Source organism: Hypanus sabinus, chromosome 31, assembly GCF_030144855.1.
Source record: "Hypanus sabinus isolate sHypSab1 chromosome 31, sHypSab1.hap1, whole genome shotgun sequence".
Taxonomy (NCBI): Eukaryota; Metazoa; Chordata; class Chondrichthyes; order Myliobatiformes; family Dasyatidae; genus Hypanus; species Hypanus sabinus.
The window spans coordinates 34,576,463-34,598,054 of record NC_082736.1 but is presented as its reverse complement, the minus strand read 5'-3'; the positions used below and the strand labels follow the sequence as shown (position 1 = coordinate 34,598,054).

At 53.9% G+C, this 21,592-nt stretch overlaps 1 protein-coding gene across 7 annotated transcripts in view; it reads left to right on the top strand.

Annotated features, from left to right (window-relative positions):
- Positions 1-21,592, top strand: part of mark2b (MAP/microtubule affinity-regulating kinase 2b) — a 220,077-nt gene that overhangs the window by 186,080 nt on the left and 12,405 nt on the right. For all 7 annotated transcript variants that reach the window (XM_059955397.1, XM_059955396.1, XM_059955401.1 and 4 more), the window contains 5 exons: positions 2,431-2,572; positions 7,456-7,622; positions 12,791-12,891; positions 13,542-13,673; positions 16,785-17,045. In XM_059955397.1, the coding sequence (XP_059811380.1) occupies positions 2,431-2,572; positions 7,456-7,622; positions 12,791-12,891; positions 13,542-13,673; positions 16,785-17,045 (803 nt within the window). The remainder of the gene's footprint in view (positions 1-2,430; positions 2,573-7,455; positions 7,623-12,790; positions 12,892-13,541; positions 13,674-16,784; positions 17,046-21,592) is intronic.

Sequence of the window (21,592 nt, the reverse complement as noted above, 5' to 3'; positions counted from 1 at the left end):
ACCATGTGCAGGGAATGATGGGAGATGGACCATGTTCAGGGAATGGAGGGTAATGGACTATGTGGAGGGAATGGAGGGAGATGGACCATGTGGAGGGAGATGGACCATGTGCAGGGAATGATGGGAGATGGGATCATGTGCAGGGAATGATGGGAGATGGACCATGTGCAGGGAATGATGGGAGATGGACCATGTGCAGGGAATGGAGGGAGATGGACCATGTGGAGGGAATGATGGGAGATGGACCATGTGCAGGGAATGGAGGGAGATGGATCATGTGCAGGGAATGATGGGAGATGGACCATGTGCAGGGAATGATGGGAGATGGACCATGTGCAGGGAATGATGGGAGATGGACCATGTGGAGGGAATGATGGGAGATGGACCATGTGCAGGGAATGATGGTAGATGGACCATGTGCAGGGAATGATGGGAGATGGACCATGTGCAGGGAATGGAGGGAGATGGACCATGTGCAGGGCAGGGAATGGAGGGAGATGGACCATGTGGAGGGAATGATGGGAGATGGACCATGTGCAGGGAATGGAGGGAGATGGACCATGTGCAGGGAATGATGGGAGATGGACCATGTGCAGGGAATGGAGGGAGATGGACCATGTGCAGGGAATGATGAGAGATGGACCATGTGGAGGGAATGGAGGGAGATGGACCATGTGGAGGGAATGGAGGGAGATGGACCATGTGGAGGGAATGATGGGAGATGGACCATGTGGAGGGAATGGAGGGAGATGTACCATGTGGAGGGAATGATGGGAGATGGACCATGTGCAGGGAATGGAGGGAATATGGACCATGTGGAGGGAATGATGGCAGATGGGCCATGTTTAGGGAAATTGAGGGAGATGGACATTGTGTAGGCAGAAGGGATTAGTTTAGTTGGGCATTGATTACTAATGTAATTGGGGTTGGCACTGCATTGATGGGAGATGGACCATGTGCAGGGAATGATGGGATATGGACCATGTGCAGGGAATGATGGGAGATGGACCATGTACAGGGAATGATGGAATATGGACCATGTGCAGGGAATGATGGAATATGGACCATGTGCAGGGTATGATGGGAGATGGACCATGTACAGGGAATGATGGGAGATGGACCATGTGCAGGGGATGATGGGAGATGGACCATGTGCAGGGGATGATGGGAGATGGACCATGTACAGGGAATGATGGAATATGGACCATGTACAGGGAATGATGGAATATGGACCATGTACAGGGGATGATGGGAGATGGACCATGTACAGGGAATGATGGAATATGGACCATGTACAGGGAATGATGGAATATGGACCATGTACTGGGAATGATGGGAGATGGACCATGTGCAGGGAATGATGGGCGATGGACCATGTGCAGGGAATGGAGGGAGATGGACCATGTGCAGGGCAGGGAATGGAGGGAGATGGACCGTGCAGGGAATGATGGGAGATGGACCATGTGCAGGGAATGGAGGGAGATGGACCATGTGCAGGGAATGATGGGAGATGGACCATGTGCAGGGAATGATGGGAGATGGACCATGTTCAGGGAATGGAGGGTAATGGACTATGTGGAGGGAATGGAGGGAGATGGACCATGTGGAGGGAGATGGACCATGTGCAGGGAATGATGGGAGATGGGATCATGTGCAGGGAATGATGGGAGATGGACCATGTGCAGGGAATGATGGGAGATGGACCATGTGCAGGGAATGGAGGGAGATGGACCATGTGGAGGGAATGATGGGAGATGGACCATGTGCAGGGAATGGAGGGAGATGGATCATGTGCAGGGAATGATGGGAGATGGACCATGTGCAGGGAATGATGGGAGATGGACCATGTGCAGGGAATGATGGGAGATGGACCATGTGGAGGGAATGATGGGAGATGGACCATGTGCAGGGAATGATGGTAGATGGACCATGTGCAGGGAATGATGGGAGATGGACCATGTGCAGGGAATGGAGGGAGATGGACCATGTGCAGGGCAGGGAATGGAGGGAGATGGACCATGTGGAGGGAATGATGGGAGATGGACCATGTGCAGGGAATGATGGGAGATGGACCATGTGCAGGGAATGGAGGGAGATGGACCATGTGCAGGGAATGGAGGGAGATGGACCATGTGCAGGGAATGGAGGGAGATGGACCATGTGGAGGGAATGATGGTAGATGGACCATGTGCAGGGAATGGAGGGAGATGGACCATGTGGAGGGAATGATGGCAGATGGACCATGTGGAGGGAATGATGGCAGATGGACCATGTTTGGGGAAATGGAGGGAGATGGACATTGTGTAGCCAGAAGGGATTAGTTTCGCTGGGCATTGATTACTAATGTAATTGGGATTGGCACTGCATTGAGGGTGGACGGGCCTTTTCCTGCTTTGTTATAAGCAGCCACATTTTCTGTTTGACCCACAGCTGGAGACGGACTCTCTGTCCAGCAGCAACCTGTGTGTGAAGCCCCGCTCTGACCACGCCAACAGCAACGCACAGTCACCCTCCAGCAAGGTACAGCGGAGCGTCTCGGCCAGCCAGAAACAGCGGAGGATCACTGACCAAGGTAGGTGCGGCACTCAGTCTGCCTGGCTCAGCGATCATCACCGGGAGTCTATTGTTACTGCTCCAGTTTTTAACAGCTATCAAAGGACGAAGCTGAGGCTAATCCTGCTCAGAATTCTCCACGAGCTAGAGAAATACTCAAACGCAAGGAGACAGTAAAGGGAAAAGGTCCTTAGCTCCTTGAAAGTGGCTATAGAGGTCAATAGGGAGTTTGAAAAGGCTTATAGAGGAAAAGTAATGAGGTGGTGTTCATGGGTTCAAAGTTCATTCAGAAATCAGATGGTGGAGGGGAAGAAGCTGTTCCTGAATCACTGAGTGTGTGTCTTCAGGCTCCTGTACCTCCTCCCTGATGGCAGAGGGGAAGAAGCTGTTCCTGAATCACTGAGCGTGTGTCCTCAGGCTCCTGTACCCCCTCCCTGATGGCAGAGGGGAAGAAGCTCTTCCTGAATCGTTGAGCGTGTGTCCTCAGGCTCCTGTACCACCTCTCTGATGGCAGAGGGGAAGAAGCTGTTCCTGAATCGTTGAGCGTGTGTCCTCAGGCTCCTGTACCTCCTCCCTGATGGCAGAGGGGAAGAAGCTGTTCCTGAATCACTGAGTGTGTGTCTTCAGGCTCCTGTACCCCCTCCCTGATGGCAGAGGGGAAGAAGCTGTTCCTGAATCACTGAGTGTGTGTCTTCAGGCTCCTGTACCTCCTCCCTGATGGCAGAGGGGAAGAAGCTCTTCCTGAATCGTTGAGCGTGTGTCCTCAGGCTCCTGTACCTCCTCTCTGATGGCAGAGGGGAAGAAGCTGTTCCTGAATCGTTGAGTGTGTGTCTTCAGGCTCCTGTACCTCCTCCCTGATGGCAGAGGGGAAGAAGCTGTTCCTGAATCGTTGAGTGTGTGTCTCCAGGCTCCTGTACCTCCTCCCTGATGGCAGAGGGGAAGAAGCTGTTCCTGAATCATCGAGTGTGTGTCTTCAGGCTCCTGTACCTCCTCCCTGATGGCAGAGGGGAAGAAGCTGTTCCTGAATCGCTGAGTGTGTGTCTTCAGGCTCCTGTACCTCCTCCCTGATGGCAGAGGGGAAGAAGCTGTTCCTGAATCGCTGAGTGTGTGTCGTCAGGCTCCTGTACCTCCTCCCTGATGGTAGCAGTGAGAAGAGGGCATGTCCTGGGTGATGGGGGTCCTCGATGATCGACGCTGCCTTTCTGAGGCATTTTGAAGATCTTGCCAGTGGTGGTGTCGATATTGGAGCAGCGTTGAGCTTACAGCCCTCTGCAGCTTTTCTCCGATCACCAGCCGGTGATGCGACCAGGCAGAGCGCTCTCCACGGTACATCTGTGCAAGCTCGACTGCCTGATCTGGAACAATTGAGGCTTCGAAAGCACGGGTGAAACTCAGCATTCCAGGGCTTTCAGTCCAAAGCCAACAGCTTCTTCTCAACGGAGACCCGGAGAACTGAATCTGGAGCAACACACAGTCTGCTGGAGGACCCAGAGCAGAAACGGCTCATAATAAAGGGCGTAACGTTAAAGTGGTTGGAGGGAAGTACGTCTGAGGTAGATCTTTTACCCAGAGAGTGGTGTGCGTGTGAGGGTGGGGGTAGAGGCAGATGTTTAAGAGACTCTTAGACACATGAATGAAAGTAAAATGCAGGGCTATGTGGGAGGGAAGGGTTAAATTGATCTGACAGTGGGTTAGAAGGACAGCACAGCATTGTGGGCCGAAGGGCCTGTGCTGTGCTCAATGTTGAACACAGTGGGTCGAGCAGCATCTGCAGGCGGGGGGAGAAATTGTCGGTGCTTCAGGTCAAAACACTTCCATCGAGATCTGAAACGTTGATGATCTGGTTGCCTCCCATGGAGTCCCTCCGTGAGATTGACAGCAGCAGTCTGTCATCCATACAACACTCACGCCGACAGGACGGGAAGGTGCGGACAAGCTACAAGACACCCTTTCAGGAACTGGCGTCTTTTTTTTTTACCATAGAGGCTGGGGTCAGTAAAGAGAGGAAGAGATTTGTAAACAAGTTATAAATACGTTCATTTCTCAAATGTACATCAAAACATAAAGGTCACAGACTTGTACTGGGGCGAGTTCACACAGCGACAGGGGAGGAAGGAAGGAGGGGGAGGTGGGAGGGCCACCACAGTTCACAAAACAGTCCCAGGGTGAGCTCAGAGCAGGGCTCACAGGATCAGATGAGTCTTACTTTTTTAACAAAGATTTGCTTTACTGGGCCAAAGTACACATCAGTCACCATATATGGCTCGGAGATTCATCTCCCTGCGGGCGTACTCAGCAAATCTATAGAACAGTAATGATAACAGCATGAGTGAACGATCAACCAGAGTGCAGAAGACAACAATGTGCAATATAAGGCATTGGTTGGACTGCACTGAGTAGTCTGGGCAATTTTGGGCTCCCTGGCATTGGAGAAGGTCCAGAGGAGGTTCATGAAAATGATCCCAGGGATGAAAGGGTTAACATGAGCACAGTTGCTGGCGCTGGGCCTGTACTCTCTGGAGTTTAGTAAAATGGGTGCAGTGAGTGGATCTCATTGAAAGGTCTCAATACAGTGGATGTGGAAAAGATGTTTCCTATAGTGGGGGAGTCTAGGACCAGAGGACACAGATGGAGTGGGATGTTTCCTATAGTGGGGGAGTCTTGGACCAGAGGACACAGACAGAGTGGGTGTGGAGAGGATGTTTCCTGTAGTGGGGGAGATAGGACCAGAGGACACAGGTAGAGTGGATGTGGAGAGGATGTTTCCTATAGTGGGGGAGTCTAGGACCTGAGGACACAGATAGAGTGGATGTGGAGAGGATGTTTCCTATAGTGGGGGAGTCTAGGACCAGAGGACACAGATACAGTGGATGTGGAAAAGATGTTTCCTATAGTGGGGGAGTCTAGGACCAGAGGACTCAGGTAGAGTGGATGTGGAGAGGATGTTTCCTATAGTGGGGGAGTCTAGGACCAGAGGACACAGGTAGAGTGGATGTGGAGAGGATGTTTCCTATAGTGGGGGAGTCTAGGACCTGAGGACACAGATAGAGTGGATGTGGAGAGGATGTTTCCTATAGTGGGGGAGTCTAGGACCAGAAGACACAGACAGAGTGGATGTGGAGAGGATGTTTCCTATAGTGGGGGAGTCTAGGACCAGAGGACACAGATACAGTGGATGTGGAAAAGATGTTTCCTATAGTGGGGGAGTCTAGGACCAGAGGACACCGGTAGAGTGGATGTGGAGAGGATGTTTCCTATAGTGGGGGAGTCTAGGACCAGAGGACACAGGTAGAGTGGATGTGGAGAGGATGTTTCCTATAGTGGGGGAGTCTAGGACCTGAGGACACAGATAGAGTGGATGTGGAGAGGATGTTTCCTATAGTGGGGGAGTCTAGGACCAGAAGACACAGACAGTGAATGTGGAGAGGATGTTTCCTATAGTGGGGGAGTCTAGGACCAGAAGACACAGACAGAGTGGATGTGGAGAGGATGTTTCCTATAGTGGGGGAGTCTAGGACCAGAGGACACAGACAGAGTGGATGTGGAGAGGATGTTTCCTGTAGTGGGGGGGGGGATGGAGCTCTGGGTCTGAGGGTGCAGCCTCAGTGGAACAGAGGTAAGGAGAAATTTCTTTACCTGGAGGGTGTTTAATCTGTGGAATTTTTTGCCACTGATGTCGTGGGGATTTTTTTAAAAGTAGAGGTTGATAAGTTGTTGGTGAATTAGGGCATCAAAAGTAATGGGAGGAACTCAGGAGATTATTATTGAGGGATAATTAGCCATGATGGAATTGTGAAGCAAACTGAATGGGCCGAATGGCCTAATCCTGCTCCTGTACAAAGAGATAGCAGTAGCAGAATTCAGTGTCACAGTTACAGAGAATGTGTCATTTCATCGCACAAGACGTCCGTTCAGGAGTCTGATAACATCAGGATGAACCTGGTGGGACGAGCTTTCACGCCTTTGCATCTTCTGCCTGACGGGAGAGGGGAGAATGTCCGGGGTGAGGGGGGGGTTCTTTGGCTGCTGCACTGAGGGAATAACATACCAATCTATTACAGGCTTCCATCTGGCTTATGTGTTTTCAATGATGTTATGAGGTGTTGTGTGATTTATCCAACTTCACCCCATGACATAACTGCATGATCAGAATTCAGATAAAAATCACTTCTCGGACCCTGCTCTGAAGGAGGCCCAGGTAGCACCGAGCTGCGGCCACTGCTGCAGATGTTTCTGTTTTAGTTTTTAGGTTTTGGGGACAGAGAGAGGAGTTGAGAATCAGGTCAGGGTTCAGGGTTGGGGACGTGAGGGGGCTCGAGGTCTGAGTCTCCACCCCGTGGTTGGATGTCGGACCAGCAGAGAGTGGACGCGGCCCTCGTCAAAGTTGTCAACGGTTTCTGGAGGTGGAGTTCTGCGCAGGCAGGAGGAACGAGTCCTGGTCACCCCACCCCCAGACTCGCAAATCAGTGGAACCGAAATTCAAGGCCTCCTGTTCGGTGGCTGGCGTATCCGAGGTTTGATGCTAACGATCGAATTGGAAAACTGGATGTTGAGGACTGTCGACTGGAGCTGCATCTGTGGATCCTCGCGAGGGAGGTCCGTGTGACGGAGTCTGTGTCCGCTGGAGGCCTGTCCTGGGTTGAAAGAACTGTGCATGCGCGTGGGGAGGACTTGAAGAGAAAAAATCTTTACGTTGTGTCTCTGTGTGAACGTGCAATTGATAGTTCTGCTGAGGAGTGCGGACATGTTAAGCTCTGGTGCTTCTCGTGGGCTGCCCCAGCACATCCTTGGACTCTGCAAGAACAACAGTGTGTGTTTAGATGTACGTGAATCTTGATTCAGCCCTTCTGCAGCCCAGCCCACCACCCGTGTTTAACCCTGCCTGTTTCTCGCTCTTCCCAGCTGGCCCCAACGCTCCCACGTCCAAGAGGAACCAGGCCAACAGCACCAACTCCAAACACCCAGAGGAGGAGAAGGAGGGCTCTGAGCGTTCCGGCAGCAATGTCAAGGTGCCCGCCAGCCCGCACGGGGCCAGCGACAGGAAGAAGGTGGTCTCCTCTGCTGGCATGGTGAGCCTGCTGCTGAAACTCTCCCCACCGCAGCCTGTAGCCCGCTGAATCTGTGCCAGAATACCCCCCTTCGACCACAGTCTGCTGAATCTGTCCCAGAATACCCCCCTTCGCCCACAGTCTGCCGAATCTGTGCCAGAATACCCCCCTTCGCCCACAGTCTGCTGAATCTGTCCCAGAATACCCCCCTTCGCCCACAGTCTGCTGAATCTGTCCCAGAATACCCCCCTTCGCCCACAGTCTGCCGAATCTGTCCCAGAATACCCCTCTTCGCCCACAGTCTGCTGAATCTGTCCCAGAATACCCCCCTTCGCCCACAGTCTGCCGAATCTGTCCCAGAATACCCCTCTTCGCCCACAGTCTGCTGAATCTGTCCCAGAATACCCCCCTTCGCCCACACTGCCGAATCTGTCCCAGAATACCCCCCTTCGCCCAGTCTGCTGAATCTGTCCCAGAATACCCCCCTTCGCCCAGTCTGCTGAATCTGTCCCAGAATACCCCCCTTCGCCCACACTGCCGAATCTGTCCCAGAATACCCCCCTTCGCCCAGTCTGCTGAATCTGTGCCATAATACCCCCCTTCGCCCACAACCTGCTGAATCTGTCCCAGAATACCCCCCTTCGCCCACACTGCCGAATCTGTCCCAGAATACCCCCTTCGCCCAGTCTGCTGAATCTGTGCCATAATACCCCCCTTCGCCCACAGTCTGCTGAATCTGTCCCAGAATACCCCCCTTCGCCCACAACCTGCTGAATCTGTCCCAGAATACCCCTCTTCGCCCACAGCCTGCTGAATCTGTCCCAGAATACCCCTCTTCGCCCACAGCCTGCTGAATCTGTCCCAGAATACCCCCCTTCGCCCACAGTCTGCTGAATCTCCCAGAATACCCCCCTTCGCCTGTAGCCCACTGAATCTGTCCCAGAATACCCCCTTCACCCGTAGCCCACTGAATCTGTGCCAGAATACCCCCCTTCGCCCGTAGCCCGCTGAATCTTTGTCCCAGAATACTCCCCTTCGCCCACAGTCTGCTGAATCTGTCCCAGAATACCCCTCTTCGCCCACAGCCTGCTGAATCTGTCCCAGAATACCCCCCTTCGCCCACAGTCTGCTGAATCTGTCCCAGAATACTCCCCTTCGCCCACAGTCTGCTGAATCTGTCCCAGAATACCCCCCTTCGCCCACGCTGCCGAATCTGTCCCAGAATACCCCCCTTCGCCCGGTCTGCTGAATCTGTGCCATAATACCCCCCTTTGCCCACAGTCTGCTGAATCTGTCCCAGAATAGCCCCTTCGCCCACAACCTGCTGAATCTGTCCCAGAATACCCCTCTTCGCCCACAGCCTGTTGAATCTGTCCCAGAATACCCCCCTTCGCCCACAGTCTGCCGAATCTGTCCCAGAATACCCCTCCGCCCACAGCCTGTTGAATCTGTCCCAGAATACCCCCCTTCGCCCACAGTCTGCTGAATCTGTGCCAGAATACCCCCCTTCGCCCACGCTGCCGAATCTGTCCCAGAATACCCCCCTTCGCCCGGTCTGCTGAATCTGTGCCATAATACCCCCCTTTGCCCACAGTCTGCTGAATCTGTCCCAGAATACCCCCCTTCGCCCACAGTCTGCTGAATCTGTCCCAGAATACCCCCCTTCGCCCACAACCTGCTGAATCTGTCCCAGAATACCCCTCTTCGCCCACAGCCTGCTGAATCTGTCCCAGAATACCCCTCTTCGCCCACAGCCTGCTGAATCTGTCCCAGAATACCCCCCTTCGCCCACAGTCTGCTGAATCTCCCAGAATACCCCCCTTCGCTGTAGCCCACTGAATCTGTCCCAGAATACCCCCTTCACCCGTAGCCCACTGAATCTGTGCCAGAATACCCCCCTTTGCCCGTAGCCCGCTGAATCTTTGTCCCAGAATACCCCCCTTCGCCCACAGTCTGCTGAATCTGTCCCAGAATACCCCTCTTCGCCCACAGCCTGCTGAATCTGTCCCAGAATACCCCCCTTCGCCCACGCTGCCGAATCTGTCCCAGAATACCCCCCTTCGCCCGGTCTGCTGAATCTGTGCCATAATACCCCCCTTTGCCCACAGTCTGCTGAATCTGTCCCAGAATACCCCCCTTCGCCCACAACCTGCTGAATCTGTCCCAGAATTCCCCTCTTCGCCCACAGCCTGTTGAATCTGTCCCAGAATACCCCCCTTCGCCCACAGTCTGCTGAATCTGTGCCAGAATACCCCCCTTCGCCCACAGTCTGCCGAATCTGTCCCAGAATACCCCTCTTCGCCCACAGCCTGTTGAATCTGTCCCAGAATACCCCCCTTCGCCCACAGTCTGCTGAATCTGTGCCAGAATACCCCCCTTCGCCCACGCTGCCGAATCTGTCCCAGAATACCCCCTTCGCCCAGTCTGCTGAATCTGTGCCATAATACCCCCCTTCGCCCACAGTCTGCTGAATCTGTCCCAGAATACCCCCCTTCGCCCACAACCTGCTGAATCTGTCCCAGAATACCCCTCTTCGCCCACAGCCTGCTGAATCTGTCCCAGAATACCCCTCTTCGCCCACAGCCTGCTGAATCTGTCCCAGAATACCCCCCTTCGCCCACAGTCTGCTGAATCTCCCAGAATACCCCCCTTCGCCTGTAGCCCACTGAATCTGTCCCAGAATACCCCCTTCACCCGTAGCCCACTGAATCTGTGCCAGAATACCCCCCTTCGCCCGTAGCCCGCTGAATCTTTGTCCCAGAATACCCCCCTTCGCCCACAGTCTGCTGAATCTGTCCCAGAATACCCCTCTTCGCCCACAGCCTGCTGAATCTGTCCCAGAATACCCCCCTTCGCCCACGCTGCCGAATCTGTCCCAGAATACCCCCCTTCGCCCGGTCTGCTGAATCTGTGCCATAATACCCCCCTTTGCCCACAGTCTGCTGAATCTGTCCCAGAATAGCCCCTTCGCCCACAACCTGCTGAATCTGTCCCAGAATACCCCTCTTCGCCCACAGCCTGTTGAATCTGTCCCAGAATACCCCCCTTCGCCCACAGTCTGCTGAATCTGTGCCATAATACCCCCCTTCGCCCACAGTCTGCTGAATCTGTGCCAGAATACCCCCCTTCGCCCACAGTCTGCCGAATCTGTCCCAGAATACCCCCCTTCGCCCACAGTTTGCTGAATCTGTGCCATAATACCCCCCTTCGCCCACAGTCTGCTGAATCTGTGCCAGAATACCCCACTTCGCCCGTAGCCCACTGAATCTGTCCCAGAATACCCCCCTTCACCCGTAGCCCGCTGAATCTGTCCCAGAATACCCCCCTTCACCCGTAGCCCACTGAATCTGTCCCAGAATACCCCCCTTCACCCACAGTCTGCTGAATCTGTGCCAGAATACCCCACCGCCCGTAGCCCACTGAATCTGTCCCAGAATACCCCCCTTCACCCGTAGCCCACTGAATCTGTCCCAGAATACCCCCCTTCGCCTGTAGCCCACTGAATCTGTCCCAGAATACCCCCCTTCACCCACAGTCTGCTGAATCTGTCCCAGAATACCCCTCTTCGCCCACAGCCTGCTGAATCTGTCCCAGAATACCCCCCTTCGCCCAGTCTGCTGAATCTCCCAGAATACCCCCCCTTCGCCTGTAGCCCACTGAATCTGTGCCAGAGTACCCCCCTTCGCCCACAGTCTGCTGAATCTGTCCCAGAATACCCCCCTTCACCCACAGTCTGCTGAATCTGTCCCAGAATACCCCCCTTCGCCCACAGTCTGCTGAATCTGTGCCAGAATACCCCCCCTTCGCCTGTAGCCGGCTGAATCTGTCCCAGAATACCCCCCTTCGCCCACAGTCTGCTGAATCTGTCCCAGAATACCCCCCTTCGCCCACAGTCTGCTGAATCTGTTCCAGAATACCCCTCTTCGCCCACAGCCTGCTGAATCTGTCCCAGAATACCCCGCTTCACCCACAGTCTGCTGAATCTGTCCCAGAATACCCCCCTTCGCCCACAGCCTGCTGAATCTGTCCCAGAATACCCCCCTTCGCCCACAGTCTGCTGAATCTGTGCCAGAATACCCCCCCTTCGCCTGTAGCCGGCTGAATCTGTCCCAGAATACCCCCCTTCGCCCACAGTCTGCTGAATCTGTCCCAGAATACCCCCCTTCGCCCACAGTCTGCTGAATCTGTGCCAGAATACCCCCTTCACCCATAGCCCGTTGAATCTGTGCCAGAATACCCCCCTTTGCCTGTAGCCCACTGAATCTGTCCCAGAATACCCCCCTTCACCCGTAGCCTGCTGAATCTGTCCCAGAATACCCCCCTTCACCCGTAGCCCGCTGAATCTGTGCCAGAATACCCCCCTTCGCCCACAGGATGCTGAATGTGTCAGAATACCCCCCTTCGTCCACAGTCTGCCGAATCTGTCCCAGAATACTCCCCTTCGCCCACAGTCCGCCGAATCTGTCCCAGAATACCCCCCTTCGCCCACAGTCTGCTGAATCTGTGCCATAATACCCCCCTTCGCCCACAGTCTGCTGAATCTGTGCCAGAATACCCCCCTTCGCCCGCAGTCTGCCAAATCTGTCCCAGAATACCCCCCTTCGCCCACAGTCTGCTGAATCTGTCCCAGAATACTCCCCTTCGCCCACAGTCTGCTGAATATGTGTCAGAATACTCCCCTTCGCCCACAGTCTGCTGAATATGTGTCAGAATGCTCCTTTTCACCCACAGTCTGCCGATTCTGTGTTGAAATACTCACTGTCCCTCTGTAAACACTCGGGACTGTTGTGTGTGAAAATCTCAGGAGATCAGCAATTTCTGAGATACTCAAACCACCCCATCTGGCGCCAACAATCATTCCACAGTCAATGTCTCTTAGATCACATTTCTTCCCCATTCTGACGTTAGGTCTGAACAACAACGGAACCTCTTGGCCACGTCCGCATGCTTTTGTGCATCGAGTTGCTGCCACGTGATTGGCTGATAGGGGCACCACTGAGGGCGCGTTCTCTTTCTCTCTGCACAACAATCTTGCTATTCATTGAGTACTTTCCTGTTGACATTTGACCCCTCCAAAATGCAACACCTCACACTTGTCTGGATGAAACTCCACCCGTGTCTGTAACTGTAACTCGTAGCCATTAAGCCGGTCTCCCTAAATGCACGTCTTTCACCCCTCTCCCTTACAGAACAGTGCCCTGCCCACCAGCGTGGCTAGAGGCAGGAACTCCCCCCTGGTGGAACGAGCTGGCATCGGCCAGCAAGGCAGCATTCACAATGGCAAAGACAGGTAACCAGCATCACGCGCCACGTTTTCCCCTCTGCCCCGCCCCTCCAGCTCCGAGTCCCGGCAGCGCCACAGGACTGCGGGATACCCTGGTCAGTCGCCCTCAGAGGGAGGGAGGGAGGCTGCGACTTTGAACTTACAGGGCTGCTGTTAATCGGGTGTGCTTCCTCGCTCACAGAACTGTGGGAGTTTCCGCAGAGGGCACGGGCGAGCTGAGCTCGGAGACAGAGCCTCTGGTCGTCTCCAGCTCAATTTGCATTGCAGAACCACATCCCTGTCTCTCCATCTGTCTGTCTGTCTCTCTCCGTCTCCCTGTCTCTGTCTCTATCTCTCTGTCTTGTTCTTTCTCCATCTCTCTGCTCTGTCCTCTTTCTTCATGTGTTTCTTTCTGTGTCTCTCCCTCATCTCCCTCCGTCTCTCATCACTGTTGGGGTGTAGGGGAGCTGGCAGCCACACCACTGAACAAGGCACGGGGAGGCCATTCGGTCCACTGTCTCTATGGGGAACGGTCCCACATCCCCATCGCTTTGCAGTTTGTTCTCCGACATCAGCTCCCCTGCCCCTTGGGTTTATTTGTCAGGGGTGAACGGCCTCGTCTGTCGGAGGGAGGGGGTGCTGGGCGGGCCCTGACTGAACCTCTCCTTGCTCTTCAGCTCGACGGTGCAGAGCTCCAGGATACCCTCCATGTCGGTGACCTCGGCCAGGACACGCCACAGCAAGTCCATGTCCACCTCGGTGCATCCCTCGAAATGCACAGGGAACAGCGGTGACTCGCAGCGCCCCAGGCAAGCCGTCCGGGCGGGGAGGGGGGATCGGGGCATACACGTCCAAACGTCAGGAGGCTATATTGCACCTTTATGAATCTGGTCGGGCCACGTCTGGAGGTTTATGTGCAGGAAGGATGCCGAGGCTTTGCAGAGGGTGAGGAGAGGTTCACCAGGACACTGCCTGGTTCAGAGGCCCCTGTCCTTTCTGCCTCCGCCGCCACCCCTGGTGGAACAATCCGGGCACTCCACTATTTTAAAAAAACCTCACAGTCCCTCTCGTGTCAGCTGGGGCCGCCTGTGGTGCCCGGCACTCCCGTTGCAGCCTCCCCTACGTCGGGGGCGCCTTCGCTCCACCCGCCACCAGCGAAACTTCCTGGTGTCCAAATATTCCCATTCCCATTCCCGATCTGAAACCGGTCCACGGCCCCCTCTTTTGCCACGATGAGGCCACCTTGGGTGGAGGAACAACATCTTGTACTTTGGGTACCCTCCAACCAGCATGAATACTGATTTTCCCCTTCCAGAAGAAAGAAAAACTCCCTCCCCATCCCCTCTTCTTCTATTCCCCACACTGGCCTTTTATCTCCTCTCACCTGCCTAGTACAACCCCCTGGGTCCCTACCCATCCCTTTCCCCTTCTCCTGCGGTCTACTCTCCTCTCCAGCCCGACCTTCCCCACCCACCCACCTGGTTTCACCCGTCACTTTCCAGCTATTCTCTCCCCACCACCCCTTGTTCTGGCTTCTTCCCTCGACCCACCACCCTCTTTTCCAGTCGTGGTGAAGTGTCTTGGCCTGAAATGTCGACTGTTCACTCTGCCTGACATGCTGAGTTCCTCCTGCGTTTTGTGTGTGTGTTGTTTTGAATTCTGCTGAAATGCATGCCCTCAAATTGACATTTTTGCCCTTAGAAAAAAATTTCACTTCCCCTCTTTACTTTTCTTACAATTTTATAAACCTCTATCAGTTCTCTCGGCCGCTCCGCAGAAAACAACCCCCGTTTGTCCAGCTTTGTAGCTCCTACTCTAATCCAGGCAGCAGCTTGGTGAATCTCTTCTGCACCCTCTCCAAAGCCTCCACATGCAAGCTGATGTCACGAACTTCTGGCACTTTCTGCCCCCTCCTCATTCTCACGATTTCTATTCCTAATGCTGGTTCCCATCTCACAATTTGCCCATCACCTCACTCTGGTTCCCCTCCTCCTTCCCTTTCCCCCAGGGTCCACTCTCCTCTCCTACCAGATTCCTTCCTCTTCAGCCCTTCATGCCTTCCACCTATCACCTCCCAGCTTCGTCATCTCTACCCCCCCCCCCCATCCACCACCCTCCAGCTATTCTTCTCTCCCCCCCCCACCCCCAAAGTACTTATTCTGGCGCTTTCCCAGTCCTGCTGAAGGGTCTCGGCCCGAAACGTCGGCCGTTTTTTTCCTCTCCACAGATGCTGCCTGACCTGCCGAGTTCCTCCGGTATTTTGTGTGTGTTGCTCTGGATTTCTGATTTGCCCACTCAGCCTTCCTGTGATCAATCAATCTCCCTGCTTTCCACCATGAAAGAGTGCTCTGATTTCAGCACAGCGCTGACGAAAACCTTGAACTTGACCCAGCGCAGGCTCCGACCGAACCCTGGGAGCAGAGAGAATAGGGTGTGGACACTAGGACCCTGAGGCTGACTTCTCACACACAACCAACAGCTGAGCTAGCGGGTGGGGGATTCATGCATCTGACAATCGGCCGCCACTGGACTTTGCATGCTAATCCTCCTTTGCTACGTGCCTGCACTGCAGAGTGAGAGAGAGAGATATAGAGATGGGGTATTAATGTTCCCACTGCATTGCCTTGGATTGTCTGAGCGTCTCAGTGGGATATCACAACCCTCTGCTGTTGTTGCCAAACGCAGGCAGGTTTGAGACAAGACACTTGTGTCGAGACTGTATGAAATGACCATATGAGCAAGTTAGGCCATTCAGCCCATCGAGTCTGCTCTGCCATTCCATCATGGCTGATTTATTATCCCTCTCAACCCCATTCTCCCGCCTTCTCCCCATAACCTTTGATGGACAGATTAATCCAGAACCTTAAATATACAGAATGACTTGGCCTCCACAGCCATCTGCGGCAATTATTCCACAGATGCACCTCCCTGCGGCTAAAGGAATTCCTCCTCATCTCAGTTTAATAGGGACAATCCTCTATTGTGAGGCTGTGTCCTCTGGTCCTAGACTCCCCACCACAGGAAACATCCTCTCCACATCCACTCTGCGTCCTCTGGTCCTAGACTCCCCCACTACAGGAAACATCCTCTCCACATCCACTCTATCTGTGTCCTCTGGTCCTAGACTCCCCCACTACAGGAAACATCCTCTCCACATCCACTCTATCTGTGTCCTCTGGTCCTAGACTCCCCCACTATAGGAAACATCCTCTCTACATCCACTCTATCTGTGTCCTCTGGTCCTGGACTCCCCCACTATAGGAAACATCCTCTCCACATCCACTCTATCTGTGTCCTCTGGTCCTAGACTCCCCCACTACAGGAAACATCCTCTCCACATCCACTCTATCTGTGTCCTCTGGTCCTAGACTCCCCCACTATAGGAAACATCCTCTCCACATCCACTCTATCTGTGTCCTCTGGTCCTAGACTCCCCCACTACAGGAAACATCCTCTCCACATCCACTCTATCTGTGTCCTCTGGTCCTAGACTCCCCCACTATAGGAAACATCCTCTCCACATCCACTCTATCTGTTTCAATGAGATCACCCCTCATTCTTCTAAACTCCAGTGAGTCCAGACCCAGACCCACCCTCACACGTTAACCCTTCCATTCTTGGGATCACTCTTATAAGAGTTTTATAATTTACTGGACACCAGCACATTATTATTCATCCAGATCATTGGGTTTATTTAAAGCGGAGGTTGATGGGTTCTTGATTAGTCAGGGTGTCAAAGGTTACAGGGAGAAGGCGGGAGAATGGGGTTGAGAGGGCTGATAAGTCAGCCAGGATGGAATGGTGGAGCAGGCTCGATGGGCCGAATGGCCTGTTCTTTGGTTTTATCCTGTTTTTGTTGCTAAGTCGTGTGTCCGTGCACATGTCCATTTAATGTGTCCTTGCCCCCTGCCCACCTACAGCACAGCCCCGCAGCGCATCCCCGTCACCTCGCCGTCCGCCCACAACATCAGCAGCAACGTGGCCGAGCACGGGAACTTCCCCCGGGGCGTGGCGAGCCGGCGCACCATCGACGGCGGGCAGCTGCGCCAGTTCCGTGACCAGCAGAACGCCGCCTACAACGGCCCCCCCGCCTCGCCCACCCTGTCCCACGGCAACAGCCAGCAGCGCAGAGGGGCGTCCAGTAACATCTTCAGCAAGTTCACCTCCAAGTTTGTGCGCAGGTAAGGAAACTCCTGTTCCGCTGTCCTCCGTCCTCTCTCCCCTCCCCCTCCCTCCTGCCTCGAACTGGAAGGAGTCCTATTCAGTCACTGATCACAGGGTTGGATGATGAGCACCCAGTACAGGGATTTCCTTGTTCACGGCCGTGTTGTTCATGGTCGTCCGCTGCTGTACCCTGTCCACTTCACAGTTCGACGTGTGTGTGCAGAGATGCTCTTCTGCACACCACTGTTGTAACGTGTGGTTAAATTGTGTCACTGTCACCTTCCCGTCGGCTTGAACCAGTCTGGCCAATCTCCTCTGACCTCTCTCATTAACGAGGCGTTTTCGCCCACGGAACTGCCGATCACTGGATGTTTTTTGCTTTTCGCACCACTCTCTGTAAACTCTCGAGACGGTTGTGCGTGAAAACCCCAGGAGATCAGCGGCTTCTGAGATACTCAAACCACCCCATCTGGCACCACCAATCATTCCGCGATCAAAGTCCCTTCGATCACATTTCTTCCCCATTCTGACGTTCGGTCTGAACAACAACTGAACCTCTTGACCACGTCTGCATGCTTTTATGCAGGGAGTTCCTGCCATGTGATTGGCTGATTGGATATTTGCATTAACGAGCAGGTGTACCTAATAAAGTGGCCACTGAGTGTGTAAAGTGACGTGGATTGGGGGGGTGGGGAGGAGAGAGAGAAAGCATGTCACATATCCAACGGGGACACTGACAGGGTGCAGAGCTGGACCGAGGAGTGGCAGATGGAGTTCAATCCGGAAAAGTGGGAAGTGAAATTCTGTAGGGCAGAAATAAGTCCAAATGCTAATTTTTTTAAGTAATAGGTTTAAAAACTTCCTCGTAGGAATTAGTGAGGGGGACAGTGTGCTTCACCAGAGCAGCTCTGGAGACGGTTTCAATCCTGATTTCCACTGTCCTGTGTGTGAGAGAGAACGACCGCTGGCATGCTGTATGTCTGTGAGAGAAGTTTACACGTTCTGTGACTGTGGGTTTCCCCCAAGTGGCCTCCCACTTCCCAGCAACGTGCAGGGTCAATGAGTTTGTCATAAGTTAACCCCATTTGCTCCAAATGAGATAAATTGGAAATATCCCTGAGAGTGAGTGTGTGTGTGTGTGTGAGAGAGAGAGTGTGACTGTGCATGAGAGGGGTGGGGGTAGAAAGGGAGTCTGCACGAGAGAGAGGGGGGACCAGGGTGTGTGCCTGTGGGAGACTATGTGTTTGAGAATTTGAATCTTGGCAACTGGTGGGTGAGCTGAGGTGGATGGTTAAAGGGTCAGTATGTGCTGTGGACTGAAGGGCCAGGTTCCTCTCTGCGTTACTCTGAGCCTATACAACAAGCCTGCTTTGTGCAAGTTGTGCTGTAATTTTGGTGTCAAGGGTGGGCTGAACGAGGCAGCGCAGATCGGTGAGGGGGGGGGCTTATTCATTTCCGATTCAGGGTGCTTCCCTTCCCCCCATCCCCATGTTGTGAGTCGTGCCCCCCTTTCTGTCATGTCTGTGTTGTGCCGTTTGGAAGGCAGGTGGGGTGGGGGGGTCCCATCGGACGACTTTCCTTTCATTCCACTGACACACTATACAGTGAAGTAAATCGCTCATCTTTCTGACCGGGTTTGGGGGAAAATGCTCGATTCCCTTTGCCCCTCCCCTCCCACCATAATGCCCCACACCCTCCCACAGTGTCCTGTGCCAAAAACACGTCCTCCTCTGACGAGTGCAAGTCCATTGCACACGTGTACAACCAACGTTCCTCTGGATCAGTAAAAATGCATCGTGTACAGTACACAATAACATCGTTCAGAATGCTGGGGCCCTTGTGCCCCCGTGGGAATAGCAACGCGTTAGGAAAGGGAGGAGCCAGATGACTCTGCTCGTGTCTCACCAGCCACTCTTCCCCCCCCCCCCCCCCCGTTCCTGGCCCGGTAAGCGGGTTTGGGAACCAGTGCGCATTTGCCAGAAACAACTGGAGTAAGAGCCACTTGGCTCCCCTGCCATTCAGCCCCAGTCATCGCCTCCAGCCCTCACCCCCCCACCCAGATACATTCTCCATAACCTCCTGGGGCAGGGAATTCCAGAGATTCTCCCCCCACCACCACCAGCCCCTCTCACCTCAGCTTCAGAACTTGGAAACTGACAGCACGATGTTGTGCCGACCTTTTAACTGCTCCAGATCAATCTGACCCTTCCCTCACGCATAACCCTCCACTTTTCTACAATCCAGCTTTTTATCTGTTAAATGTCCCTGATGTATCTGCCTCCAACACCACCCTGGCAGGACGTTCCACATCCCCACCACATATCTCTGACATCCCCCCACCCCCATACTCTCCTCCAATCACCTAACGATTACACTCCCCCTACAACACATTTCCACCCGGGGGAAAAGTCTCCGACTGTCCACTCGATCTGTGTCTCTCATCATCTTGTAGACCTCTATCAAGTCACCTCTCATCCTCCGTCGCTCCCGAGAGAAAAGCCCCAGCTCACTCAAACTCTCCTCACAAGACCTGCTCTCTAATCAGACAGCATCCTGGTCAATCTCCTCTGCGCTCTCTCTAATCCAGACAGCATCCTGGTCAATCTCCTCTGCGCTCTCTCTAATCCAGACAGCGTCCTGGTGAATCTCCTCTGCACTCTCTCTAATCCAGGCAGCATCCTGGTCAATCTCCTCTGCACTCTCTCTAATCCAGGCAGCATCCTGGTGAATCTCCTCTGCACCCTCTCTAATCCAGGCAGCATCCTGGTAAATCTCCTCTGCACCCACTCTAATCCAGGCAGCATCCTGGTGAATCTCCTCTGCACCCTCTCTAATCCAGGCAGCATCCTGGTGAATCTCCTCTGCACCCACTCTAATCCAGGCAGCATCCTGGTAAATCTCCTCTGCATTCTCTCTAATCCAGGCAGCATCCTGGTCAATCTCCTCTGCACCCTCTCTAATCCAGGCAGCATCCTGGTGAATCTCCTCTGCACTCTCTCTAATCCAGGCAGCATCCTGGTGAATCTCCTCTGCACTCTCTCTAATCCAGGCAGCATCCTGGTGAATCTCCTCTGCACCCTCTCTAATCCAGGCAGCATCCCGGTGAATCTCCTCTGCACTCTCTCTAATCCAGGCAGCATCCTGGTAAATCTCCTCTGCACCCACTCTAATCCAGGCAGCATCCTGGTGAATCTCCTCTGCACCCTCTCTAATCCAGGCAGCATCCTGGTGAATCTCCTCTGCACCCTCTCTAATCCAGACAGCATCCTGGTAAATCTCCTCTGCACCCTCTCTAATCCAGACAGCACCCTGGTGAATCTCTTCTGCACCCTCTCTAATCCAGACAGCACCCTGGTGAATCTCCTCTGCACCCTCTCTAATCCAGACAGCACCCTGGTGAATCTCCTCTGCACCCTCTCTGAAGCTTCACCACCCTTCCAATAGTGAGGCGACCAGAACGGGACACGATACTCCAAGTGTGGTCTGACCAGGGTTTTGTCGAGCTGCAACATTACCTCATGGCTCTCGAACTCAATCCCTCGATTAATGAAGTCCAACACACCAAACACCTTCTCAACCATCCTATCAACTTGTGCAGTGACTTAGAGGGATCTGCGGTCCCTCTGTTCCTCCACACTGCCAGGAATCCTGCCATTGACCCCGTTTTCTGCTTCCTGAATCAATCACTTCCCCCTTTTCCAGATTGAACGCCCTCTCCGTGTCCGTCTAAACAGATGAGGGAGGTGACATGCCAGTGTCCCCCTCCTCTGCTGGGCCCGATTCCACACACCAGACCACCAGAGAGGCAAGCTCTCCTTTCCCTTCCCCCGAACCGCTGTGGTCTCAAACGTGAGATACTGCAGATGCTGGAAATCCAGAGCAACTTACACACACACACACACAGACACACACATGCAATGCTGGAGGAACTCAGCAGGCCAGGCAGCATCTATGGAGAAGGATAAGCAGTCGACGTTTTGGGCCAAGACCCTTCCTCAGGACTGGAAAGGAAGGGGCCAAAGCCCCAATAGCAAGGCGTGGGGGGGGGGGGGGAGGGGGTCAAGGAATACAAACTGGTAGGAGATAGGTGGAGGAGGGATGAAGTAGGTAGGTGAGAGGTTTCCCCCCTACTCATTCTCACCATTCCCCACTCTGGCTCCCATTTTACCCCTTCTCTCCTCACCTGCCCTGGTTCTCCTCCTTTCCTTTCCTCTCCAATCACTTTCCCTATCTGCCCAGCTTCTTGTTTATTACTTATCCCCCCTCTGCAGTCCTGACGAAGGGTCCCAGCCCAGAACGTGACTGTTTTAGATGCTGAGATCCGCCAGCGCTTTGTGTTGCTGTAGTAATCTCGGTTGATGAGACAGGGCAAACTGATGCTGTTGTTAAGGGTTTCTGAACTCCCCAGTACCCAGGCTGTCTTGTCCAATCATGCAGGGTGGGGCACGACAGACTGGCAGAGGAGTGAGCTGGATTGTGATGCCAACTGTGGGACAGTCATTCAGCCTCAGTCCCTCTCACTGGGGGAGGTGAGGCAGCAGAGAGGAGAGTGCTTCCCTCCACC